Source organism: Zea mays, chromosome 2 (assembly GCF_902167145.1).
Source record: "Zea mays cultivar B73 chromosome 2, Zm-B73-REFERENCE-NAM-5.0, whole genome shotgun sequence".
Taxonomy (NCBI): Eukaryota; Viridiplantae; Streptophyta; class Magnoliopsida; order Poales; family Poaceae; genus Zea; species Zea mays.
This window is the reverse complement of record NC_050097.1, coordinates 182,861,040-182,873,849: the sequence shown is the minus strand read 5'-3', so window position 1 is coordinate 182,873,849 and position 12,810 is coordinate 182,861,040. Positions and strand designations below refer to the sequence as shown.

General features: G+C 46.4%; 1 protein-coding gene across 1 annotated transcript; it reads right to left on the bottom strand.

Annotated features, from left to right (window-relative positions):
* Window positions 1-9,970: 9,970 nt before the first annotated feature.
* LOC100274346 (uncharacterized) lies at window positions 9,971-12,580 on the bottom strand. The gene is made up of 2 exons (NM_001148706.1): window positions 11,411-12,580; window positions 9,971-10,533 (listed from the first exon to the last, which is right to left on the bottom strand). The coding sequence occupies exons 1-2, from the start codon at window positions 11,886-11,888 to the stop codon at window positions 10,487-10,489; spliced, it is 525 nt and encodes a 174-aa protein (NP_001142178.1). The 5' UTR covers window positions 11,889-12,580; the 3' UTR covers window positions 9,971-10,486.
* Between the last annotated feature and the right edge of the window lie 230 nt (window positions 12,581-12,810).

Below are 12,810 nucleotides of genomic sequence, written 5' to 3'. Positions count from 1 at the left end.
CGAGAACGAGCTAGCCGATATCTTTACCAAGCCTTTAGATGAGAAGACCTTTTGCAGGCTGCGTAGTGAGCTAAATGTCTTAGATTCGCGGAACTTGGATTGACTTATAGCATACATGTGTTTATGCCATGATCATGTTCCTTATGCCTTTTTTGTGGTGCTCAAGTTGTACAAGCACTCCCCGGACCTCACAAGTCCATTTGCGAGTGATGCACATATTTAGGGGGAGATGTGCTACAACTTGACCCTTTGAAGACTAACCATGTGTTTGAGCTTGCTTGATTTAGTCTCAAAGGTGGATTGAAAGGGAAAAGGTGAACTTGGACCATGCAAGACTTCCACTGCACTCCGATGAGAGGGTAACTTACTCCAAGTTCATCTCAATACCCTTATTGCCTTTTTACTCTTATTTGAAGATTTTGGTGAGGCAATGGGGTTTAAGGGCCAAGATTGATCCCGTTTTGGTGCTTGATGCCAAAGGGGGAGAAAATAAGGCCAAAACAAGAAATGGATCAGCTACCACTTGAGAATTTTGAAAAAGTAGAGTTAGAGCTTTTGTTTTGTCAAAATACTCTAAGTGTCTCTTTTGTCAAAAATTGATCTCTTGTGGGGAGAATGTTTGATTATGGGAAAAAGGGGGAGTTTTTGAATCTTTGTTCAATTTCTCTTGGAATACCTTTCTCTATGCCTCAACAAGTAAATTTGACTTAGAGATAGGAAATTGAGTTTAATTTGCAAAAACAAACCAAGTGGTGGCAAAGAATGATCCAAATATGCCAAATTTGAATCAAAACAAATTTGTGTTCTCATTTGCATTAATGTTGCACTTCTTTTAGTTGCTTTTTGTTGTGTTGGCATAAATCACCAAAAAGGGGGAGATTGAAAGGGAAATGTGCCCTTGGGCCATTTCTAAGTATTTTGGTGATTAAGTGTCCAACACAAATGGTTATGTGTTAAACTATGCCAAATGATGGACAAAGTGAAAATCAATACAAAGGTATGATTCTAGACTTAGTATTTTGGTTTTTGTGTACTAACATATTTGTCTAAGTGCTAGAATCAGAGAAAAGAAAAATGGAAAAGACTAGGCTCGAGCAGCCAAGACTCTGTTCAGTCTGGGTGCACCGGACTGTCCGTTGGTGCACCGGACAGTGTCCGGTGTGCCAGGCTGGCGTCTGGTGAACTGCCTGCTCTCGGGTCTCGATGGCGGCGTACGAATATAAATCACCGGACTGTCCGGTGGTCGGACTGTCCGGTGAGTCGGCTGCGGCGAAGTCGCCGCTCTCAGGAATCAAGTCAACAGCGTACGACTAAAATTCATCGGACTGTCCGGTGGTGCACCGGACTGTCCGGTGAGCCAACGGTAGGCCGAGCCAACGGTCGGCCGCGCAATCCGGGCGTGACGCGTGGCCGGGCCAACGGTCTGAAGGGGGCACCGGACTATCCGGTGTGCACCGGACAGTGTCCGGTGCGCCAACGTCTCCAAATCGCCAACGGTTGGCTACGCCAAAACAGGAAAGAAATCTGCACCGGACAGTGTCCGGTGGTGCACCGGATTGTCCGGTGCACCAGTCGACAGAAGGCAAGAATTGCCTTCCTGGAATGCTCTCAACGGCTCCTAGCTGCCTTGGGGCTATAAAAGGGACCCCTAGGTGCATGGAGGGAGACACCAAGCATACTTTGAGCATTCTTGATCATTCACACTTTGTCTTTGCGCACTCGTTTGACATTCTTAGTGATTTGAGCTCCGTTCTAGTGAGAACTTTGTGATATTCATTTGAGCTCAAGTCTTGCCCGTGTGTGTGCGTATTGCTGTGGACTTGCGTGTGTTGCTCATCTTTTGTAAGGGCGAGAGACTCCAAGTTGTGGAGATTCCTCGCGAATGGGATATAGTGAAAGGAAGAAAAACACCGTGGTATTCAAGTGGATCTTTGGATCACTTGAGAGGGGTTGATTGCAACCCTCATCCGTTGGGACGCCACAACGTGGAGTAGGCAAGTGTTGAACTTGGCCGAACCACGGGATAAACCACTGTGCCTATCTGTGTTGATATCTTTGTGGTTATTGTGTTTTGCAAGAACTCCTCTCTAGCCACTTGGCTTTATTGCTCTAACACTTAATCAAGTGTGTGGAGTTAAGTTTTTACAGGATCACATATTCACCCCCCCCCTCTAGGTGCTCTCAGGGCCTTCGTCGTGCTCGCTTCCCACTATGATGTGGATCTGGAGCGGGTTAGCGAGGGGTACTGCTTAACCGACGAAGAGGAGGCTGCCTTAGCCGAGGTCCAGAGGCTTGACGCGGCTGTCGAGGGCCCGAACGCGGCGCTGGCTTCCTCCTTTGAGGTGGAGATCCTTCCGCTCGTGTCGCTGTCCGAGGCCGGGCCAGTTTCTGCCGAGGGTGGAAATGAATCCGAGCGTGCTGCTCCTCCCCCTGCCGATGTCTGAGCCTGCAAGAACAGTTTGCTTGAAGTATGCGTATGTTTTTTGTGGCCGCTGAGGCCAAAACATTGCAATTGTCGGATTATAAAGCTGTGTTTTCCTCTCGTTTCGTGTATTAGAACTTGTTCGGTAGCAGAATCCCTTGTTCGAGCGTGAGTTACTTTTCGCGGAAGGTGATGAGTGAGGTATCCGTATCCCGGAGGTGTAGCAGTCCCTCGGCTCGGTCGGCCTTGCCGCTTATGTGTTCTCCCGTCGTTTTTAGGATTCTGTTGTCAACACAGTCGAAAAGGCACGAAAGTCGTTTTGGTAGAAAAGTTTCCGGGCGTTAGGACTTGTTCGATAGCATAATCGCTTATCCGAGCGTGAGCTACTTTTCGCGGAAGGTGATGAGTGAGGTATCCATATCCCGGAGGCGTAGGAGTCCCTCGGCTCGGTCGGCCTTGCCGTTCAAGGTCTCTCTCGCTCGTCGTTAGGATTCTGTTATCGACGCAGTCGAAAAGCACGAAAGACGTTCTAGTAAAAGACTTTCCCGAGGAAAATTTTGACGCAGAGGGGGTTCCCCCCTTCTAGCCCCCGAGGGAGGGTCGGGCTTTGCCGAGGCAAGGCTGATCCTTCCTTGACGGTTAGACTTTATTTGTGCATGTAAAGAAAAGCGAGATACATGAACGACTTGAAACATTTTTAAGGGTAAAAGCGACGTAGCTGTTGGATGTTCCAAGCATTGCTGTAGACCTCGCCTTGATCGTTGGTCAGCTTGTATGTCCCGGGCTTCAAAATCTTGGCGATGATGAAAGGCCCTTCCCAGGGAGGAGTAAGCTTGTGGCGCCCTCGGGCGTCTTGTCGCAACCGAAGTACCAAGTCTCCCACTTGGAAGCCTCGGGGCCGAACCCTTCGGGCGTGGTAGCGTCGCAGAGACTGTTGATACCGTGCCGAGTGTAGTAAGGCCACATCCCAAGCCTCTTCCAGCTGGTCCAACGAATCTTCTCGGCTGGTCTGGTTGCTTTGGTCGTCGTAAGCCTTTGTCCTCGGGGAACCGTATTCCAAGTCCGTGGGTAAGATGGCCTCGGCCCCATAGTCTAGGAAAAACGGCGAGAAACCCGTGGCTCGGCTCGGCGTCGTCCTCAGACTCCAAACCACCGAGGGTAGTTCTTTTATCCACCGCTTGCCGAAATTGTTGAGGTCATTGTAGATCCTCGGCTTTAGTCCCTGCAAGATCATACTGTGGGGGCGCTCCACCTGCCCATTTGTCATTGGGTGAGCCACGGCGGCCTAGTCCACACGGATGTGGTGGCCTTCGCAGAAGTCCAGGAACTTCTTCCCAGTGAACTGCGTGCCATTATCGGTGATGATGGAGTTTGGGACCCCAAAGCGATGGATGATATTTGTGAAGAACGCCACCGCCTGCTCGGACCCGATGCTGGTTAGGGGTCGGACCTCGATCCACTTGGAGAATTTGTCGATGGCGACCAGCAGGTGCTTGAAGCCCCCGGGTGCCTTCTTCAAGGGACCGACGAGGTCCAGACCCCATACGGCAAACGACCAAGTGATGGGTATTGTTTGCAGGGTCTGAGCGGGCAGGTGCGTCTGTCTCGCGTAGAATTGACACCCTCGGCAGGAGTACCATGTCGTAGCTGCCGTCGCGGGACATGAACTCGAGGCTCCCGAAGCGGAGCACCGTCCCCGGCTGAAGAGGCTGTTGAAGGCTACCCATCTGAACTCAACGGGAAAGTATTCGTAAACACGCAGCGAGCCCCTACCTGGCGCGCCAACTGTCGGCGTTTCGGATCCGTGAGTTCCATCAGCCAACCAGTGAATTTGTTGCTGTGTGCCCTGCCTAGATGGGTTGATGCAAGATGGAACACAAGAGAGAAAATGAGGCTTATGTTATCCTGCACCGGGGTGCTCGTAGTAGGGGTTACAAGCGTCGCGAGAGGGCGAGGGCGAGAGCCAGAGAGAGAGGCCCCGTTGTCAACGTGTCTGTGTCTCTACGTGCCCCTGCGCCCACCTCCACGTGAACCTCCCTTAGGAAGGCCCTGGACATCCCCTTTTATAGATGCAAGGAGATGTCCAGTTGTACAACGGGGTGTAGCTATGCGCTACGTGGCTGGCGGGGAAGTGCCTTGAGCCCTGTACATGAGCTAACGTGGCCGTCGGAGAAGTGCCTTGAGCCCTGTAGAAGCACAGCTATCGGGCGTCATGGATCCTGCTACGTTTGCTTGCTTCCGTAGGGGGTTTGAGAGCAACCGACGTCATGGGCGCACACGGGGAACCATCATTACCTGTTGCCGGAGTAACCTTAGATGGGACACCGGTCTGGTTCCTTCATAGCCTGAGGCAGCTAGCTAGGAGTAGGGTAATGATGTATCCCCTGTAGCGTAGTCAGTCCGAGGCTGAGGTCGGGCGAGGCGGAGACTTCTCCTCAGGCCGAGGCTGAGGCCGAGGCCTAGGGTCGGGCGAGGCGGAGACCTTCTCCCGAGGCTGAGGCTGAGGCCGAGGCCTTAGGTCGGGCGAGGCAGAGACCTTTTCCCGAGACCGAGGCCTGAGGTCGGGCGAGGCGGAGCTCCCTGTTGTGCCCGAGGCCGAACTCGTGGAAGATCGTGACTCAGTTTTACCCTGGTGGTTGGCACAGCAGTCGGAACGGGGTGAATAGCGTTGTTTTCCCATCAGATCGGTCAGTAAAGGGGCAAAGTGACAGCGGTCACTTCGACCTTGCCGACTGAGGCACGCGTGTCAGGATAAGGTGTCAGGCGATCCCCGCATTAAATACGCATGCGATACGGTCGGTTGGTAGGGCGATCCGGCCGAGGTCGCTGCACGACAAAGTCTGCCCAAGCTGGGCTTCAGGCGAGCCGAGGGTGCGCTCACTGCCTAAGGAGGCCCTCGGGCGAGGCGTGAATCCACTCGGGACTACTGTTCCCGCCCGAGGCCGAGGCTGGGCTCGGATGAGGTCGCGTCCCTTGGTAGACGAGGCCCTGACTTGAACCGCGCTTTATCAGCTGTTTATGGTTTGCTCTGAAGATGTTTTCCAGCCACGTTTAGGAGTGTTGGAGGTACCCCTAATTACGATACCCGATAGTTCCCTTTGTGGGGAACACAGATCTAGATGTCGCCTAGAAGGGGGCGAATAGGCGAATAAAAATTAACACTAAAAACTTAGAACTTCTTTCTCCACTCGAAGCAGTGTACGCGTCGAAATGTAGTAGAGTAGATCGCATCAGAATAGTAGTTTTTGTCTCAAAAGATCATGCACTTTAAGAACAGCTTAAACCAAATATAAGTAGTGAAGTGTAAATACCAAAGCAAACAAAAACAGAACAGAGAGACAGAGACACCAAGATTTATCACATGGTTCAACCAAGCCTGAAATGCTTGACTGCATCCATGTTGGATTTAGCCAACCTGGCTTGGAGTCTATTTCAACTCCTTCCTCTGTTTGCTCAGGTTTGTCACCAATTGAAAGACTGAGACTTCTCCTTATATTTGTTAGTGTTGCAGTACAACAGAACCACGACTATCACAAGTTGATAGCTCGACGATAGATGAACTCAACACTAGCACCTTTTCTCAAGATCACACTCACTAGTTCTTGCACACAACAACACTTCTCTCTCTTTTGACTATAGCATGCGCCAAGCACTAAATCTATCATAGAATACAATAGATAGGGATAGGGAATGATTCTACAATTGTTTGCTGCCTTAGGGTATCACTTGTGTCATAGTTGTGGTTGTGGGAGGGCCTACTTATAGCCCCAAGACCTCCCATAGCCATTGGAACAAAATTAGGCAACGTGCCCAGCTCTGGGGGCACCGGATCTCCAACGATCATCTGCCTAAACGTGATCTGATTGGTTGTTTCCTTCTCTGACTGGTCACCGGGTCTCCAATGATCACCTGCCTAAACGCGATCTGATTGTTTTTTCTTCTCTGACTGGCCACTGGATGACACTTTCTCTACAAACCAAGTTAGAGAGTAAGCCAAAGTGCCAAATGCATAGAAAAACGTGTATGCAACATATTCAAATACTCAAACCTTACATACTTAACCTTTTTCACCATTTTGCCCTTTTTGGCATGTTAGTGCTCAGGGTTGGACTCTAAATACTCAAATTTACATAACTTGATACTATTTTCCATCTTTGAGCTTAAACACACTGTAATGGTCACAAAGAACATTTCCAAACACAAGAATGACCCAAACTATAAGCCAAAGTGTACTTAGCTCTTGTGGGCTCTTACAAGTTCCGACTTTGATACTTTTCCACCTTGTTATGACCATATCCTACTACTCAAGCTAGGATCTTGAGCCTTATGACTTGAATCATAAACCATAAGAATTACCTAAATGGTTCCAAGTCATGTCTTTATGTTGTGATCCTCAATGCACAAGAATCTTCTTAGCTTAACCAACATTGACTTCTTACAGCCATCTTCTTCACCCCTTGCTTTAGGTACCTTAGTATTCTTGACCTTCTCATGTGCACTTCTCACGTGCACTCGGTCCCTAAAACTTCTTCTTTCCTTTGTTCTCGGTTCGATCAGCTGTGTCCAAGTTAAGCACATCGAGTTCCACATAGTCATTATCCTTCAACTTTACTTGTGATGTCAACAATCCATTGTGAACTCGGCTTATGTTGACCATCACTCTTGTCTCTATGTCTTAGAACATGTTCAACACTTAACACCCTGGTTAGACCTTTAATTGTGATGTCATCCAAAACACCAAAACCCACAAGGGAGCTTTCAATCTCCCCCTTTTGTTGATTGATGGCAACACAAATAAAACTTATAGAAGATATAAAATTAAAGCGCAATTTTGAATTCTAAGTTATAGAATGATTAGTTGTCTCTCTATATATCTACCCAACCGACCATTTGCATGTGTGGAGAGCTAAGAAAATTTGCTAGTGTGTTGATACACCATTCGAAGGCTCCATACACTCAAGTACTTAATAGAATCACATGTTGATTAGCGTAGGTGCTTTATGAAGTGCTTAGGTTAGTTAGACTACTTAAGTGCGCTTGCTCTAGGTTTAGTCCTAGTTGTTTGAGTGAGGTTAGACACCCCCAACACCCTCGTCTCTTGCTCGAGTCGTTGTAATTGCACCGAGGGAGCCGAGAGTCTTGCGAGACTACATCAACTGTGTTTGTGGTGTGGCTGCCACCGTGTACCAGAGGGAAGGACGCCCGCGGTGTTTTGGCCAGCAGTTTATCTCTACGTGTTAACAATGGACAAATTAACAATGTATTGCTCATTATTCTATTATACTCTCGTATTCACCACAATCCACATGTATTGAGATGGATTAAGATATAAATTAAACTAATTTACACCCTAATCTACTTTAATCCATATGGATTTAGGTAAATATGAGAGTATCCAAACAAAGCCTAAAGGCTGATTTGATGATAAGTAAATTGGAGACGATTGGGGGAGGAAATTTGAATAGCAAAGGATTTCCTCTTCCACAATTCCCTCTAATTTCCTTGTCGCCAAACCCGTCATCAATTCCCTTGCTGTCAAACAAGCCCTAAGCAAAAGGTTTGCACTAAATATTTTTTATAGATAGATAAGGGTAGGCCGGTAGGATATATGTTATACGTGTACGAGTTTATGAGTGAGTGGGACCCTGTACGTTAAAAAGGTATATACATCAGATTATGCCCATATCCGAAACAGAAATCCACTGTTAGAAAATGACGAAAGGCCTACTTAAATCGGTGCACTTTGTGGCCTATTAAAAGCCCACATATATTATCGGTCCATCGATGCACTTTGTGACCCATTCAAAGCTCACTGATGTTGTCGTTCCATCTAATTTTCCATTTGCTCTACTCTTGTGAAACAAATTTCTATTAACTCTCCCCTAACTATCGATTTGGATCCTAACAGTAACAGAATAAGGACATCTCAGAAAAAACAAATCGAGATACACTGGCTCAGCAAGTCAGCATACGGTTCTGAGCATCTGCAATAATCTAAATTTCACTCTCTAAATTATCATTTGGAAGGTTATTTGTATAAAAACTATTTTCTATATCTTTTTAATCTTTACAACTTTTAAATATCTTATTTGTGCTCTAGAAAGTCATTTACTTTTTTCAATTTTTGACTAATGTGAAACCTAGAATAGAAGATGAAATATCTTGTTTGTGCTCTAGAAAGTCATTTACGTTTTCATTTTTTGACTAATGAGAAATCTAGAATAGAAGATGACTATATTTGGATAGTCATTAAAATAAACTTGAGGGTACTTTTTACAAAAAAAATCTATATTCTTATCAATTAGGAAGAATATAATCTTTTTGAGTTGTTCTAAACTTATAATCTACAATTCAAGATATGTTTTGGCGATAATTCTACGTAAGACCCTGTCAAGCCTGGCACTACCGCACAACTCACAGAAAAAAAACAGCAACCTTATCAGAATATCATCAAAATAAACAATGGTTGAAACCTGCCGAGGACCTACCCCTTTGGCAGATTCCATCACTCACGCACATCACACAGAGACACTCTGAAGATTCCTATATACAGGAACCCAATCATGCACATCATAGAACAGGACAGGAAGACTCAGCAAAAGTGAACTCACATTCACTAGTAGAAAAAGACTCAAAGCCTGTGGTACGCTATATTTTTATAGACGGATTCGGTTATCAACCGTCTGTGCTATTTTTAGTGGCGGTTTCTTAAGAAAACCGTCACTAAAAATCCTATTTCTAAAGGCGGTTCCTTATGAAAATCGCATGTAGAAATCTATGGTTTCTACTGATGGTTTTCTTAAGAAACCGCAACTAGAAATCATTTTTATCCTTAATTTTTCGAGTTTTTTAAACGACCTCGTATGATGAAACTATCAAAATAAAAGTTGTAGATCTCTAAAAATTATAAAACTTTGTAGTTGATAACTTTTTTATTTGAAATCATTTCGGCTCTCAAAAATTGTATCTAAATTTATCAAATTTAAAATTCAAATTTTGCAAACGACCTCGGATGAAAAAGTGTCAAAATGAAAGTTTTAGAACTTCAAAAATTATTCAACTTTGTAGTTGACAACTGTTTTATTTGAATTCGTTTACGGTCTTAAACAAGCAATTTACACTCAATTAGTTGTAATATGTGGGCAACAAAACTACACACTAAACACAAAGCATGCCATAGCTAGAGTGGTAGAGTATGGTACGCGTGAGGCTGAGGTCAGGGGTTTGATTCCTAGCAACTGTGTAGTGCACGAAAAATTCCGCGACCTGCGACTTCAACGAACAGGTTAGTGGGCGGGCCGCGAGGTCTCCCTAATAAAAATATTTTTTTTACTATTTTTAAAATTTATTTTATGTTTCCTAGAAACGATTTTCACTGGTGGTTATATTACGTCGACCGCAAGTGAAAATCGATTTCCACTAGCGGTTCTCAGTTACCCGCCTATAAAAATGGTGATTTCTACTAACTCATAGCACTGACGGTTATGAAAAACGTCACTGTAAATAGGTTTAGAACCGCCACTATAGAGCTTATCTGTACTGGTGATTGTCACAAAAATTATATACACCAGATAGATTCATTCATCAGAAATTCAGTTCCATGTACAAGAATACGACACACGTACCAACACACACTGAAAAATCGCGCAACTGCAGTAGTCCTGCGCAAGACTATATACACTGCAAGAACACTGTACAGGCAGTAGAATCCGAGGTCGCCAAGCAAATGGGACAAATTAACAATGGAATAGCAGTTCATCTCTACGTGTTAGCACTCAGCACATATCAGGACGGCAAAATCATTCTCGACGGCGCGCAGTTTGTGCAGCTCAGCTTTCGCCTTGCTTGGCAAGAGTAGAATAACCTGGGACCCTCAGGAAGGACATATCCAATTGGTGCTGCTTCAGAAATCAAAATTCTACTGCTCCTCTTTTTTTTCTTTTTCTTTTTAGATTTCTTTTTCATGTCTTCCTTCATCGATACGTTGTGCGACTAGGACAAACGTAGTAGAACTAAAACAGAGTGATACTATTTACAGGGTAGCTTAGGAGAGGTCTGACGATATTAGTTCTGGAAAGAAGAAAGCCACTGCTCTACAAAATTCTTTCCATCTGCAAATCAAAAGAAAGAGAGAAAATATTAGAGAAACTCGTGCTAGGTTTAGATGACTTTGATGCTCTGTGATAAATACACCGAACAAAACTACAAAAGAACAAACAATGTGAAACTTTTAAAAGATTGGAAGGCTAAGCAATTGAATGTTATTAGGAAGACGATTGAATGTTATTAGTCACAGACAGCAGTTTAAGCAGGCAGCTGAAGAGCTCTAACGTTATCGGGTTAGCTTTTTGATCACTCAAACACCAAAAGCAAACGACACTAAGTCTCAGTGTACCAACTGATTGACTACAGTGCAAAGTTTATAGACTAATAACAAAACTGTAATTCAAATCCATAGTACAAAGTAAGCCACCAAACCCATGAATCAACAGCACCAATCATGAAAATGAGATATATGACTAGTAAAGCCAATCCACTCCCACAAATGCGATAGAACTACTGCAATCAGCTCACTGCTGAACAAACAATGGCATATACAAGGCAATCATTGAGGAATAACTCCAGATGCCTTCTTGCATATGACCACCACCAACTTTTATCTATCAGAAAAAGCAAAGGGCGAAGAAAGCCAGTCTGCCTGATAGAGACAATTGCTCCTTATCCTATTATACTCTGTGTTGTGTCAGCTTAACAAGCTGAAATTATTGCCAAAACAAGAATTTAATAACTGAAAACTGCCGAAATTTAGGTACCATCCGTGATTTCCTTCCAGTCCTCAGCATGTACAGAATTGAATCTTCAAATAAATAAGCTATTATATATACGAACTGATATATATAACTAGCACGATCGCTTCTCGATTTTGTTTAATTAAAATTTTCAAAGAAAGCACGTCGACGAAATCACACATGAGGTGAGCGTGCTCACCAGAGGGACCACCATCGGTGAGGGCGCCGGCGCCAAGAAACCTGCCCTCCTGCCTCCGTGGCTGCTGCTCCTGGCGGCCGTGGCGGTAACACGGAACGAGGACGGCGAAGCAGTTCTCGGGGTCGCCGTCCGTCTGAAGCTCCGGCGCCTGTGGCTCGAGCCAGCCGATGGACCAGTCGGAGTCGTCGGAGTCGGAGCCAGACAGGCAGCCACCGCCGTCGGACGGGACGATGACCATGTCGTACTCCCGGTCGACACGGGCCTCCCCGCGGCTGCGGCGGCGATTCCTGACCCTCCTCGGGCGCGCGCGCTGGCGGCCGGTGTAGAACGTGACGGTGTCGGGCTCCCGGAACCCGGAGGGGAAGTCAGGGAAGGAGGAGCTCGTTAGCCCCCCACTGGGGTGCTCGTGGGTGTCCACCCGCGCCGCGGCGCCCCCCGGCCACAGCCATTGCGTGAAGCGGCTCAAAGCCATGGACATAGCGAAAGAAGAAAAGGGAGACCCCCTTGCTTCTCGCGAGGAAAAAAAAAAGGCTAGGAGCCTCTTGATCGGACCAAAAATTGCGAAGAAATCAGGCAAAATTCGGCGTTCCCTTGGATCTGCCGACTCGAAATCCTAAATCAACAAGAATAGCTCAGGTAAAAAACAAACAAACCCGATTCACAAGTAGATCCAGCGGAAAGATTTTGGGCGGAGTAAACAGGAAAATGTGTTCATATATTTAAACTAAAACGCGCTTTAGACGCCAACGGCCAACCACGAAATACCGGGTCTAATTAGGAAAGTTTCTTCTTCCAGAGTTCAGCTTCCATGGATTGATTGACGAGTAGCACAACTAGAAAAATGGCTCTTGTTTTCCGGGAAAAAAATCTCTACTCCAAAGCGTTTGACCAACCTATGAATCGAATATCAGGCAGTCCAAAACCATTGTCCCCAAAACCAAAACTAAACACCCGCTCGAAATCCGGCACCAAAACTGAACACCCGCTCGAAATCGGGGCCCCTCAAACGCGAGTAGGATCAAAACACACGCCGCCTTCTCCTGACCCAGCAACCGCTAATCACTCCACTCCATGGCCTATCCGCTCAGATCCTCTCGCACGCGGCCCACTCCAACTCCAACCTCCAACTCGAAGCAACGCAACGCAACGCAACCACCAGTCCACCACACGTCCACACCAATGGATGGTAACTAGAGCGAGCCCCGCGGCCACACGGCCGAATAAATAACCCCGTGACCGCACGGCCGGAGCTGCACCGATGTTACCCTGGACGAGATCTCAGCCGTTCATGCGGCGCGGGCCCACACAGGCCAATCATCCCGCCGCAAGCATGCCCACGTGTCGAGTCCCGCTGCTAGGTGGCGATACAAGGGGTGTTTGAATATAGCTGCTAAAATTAA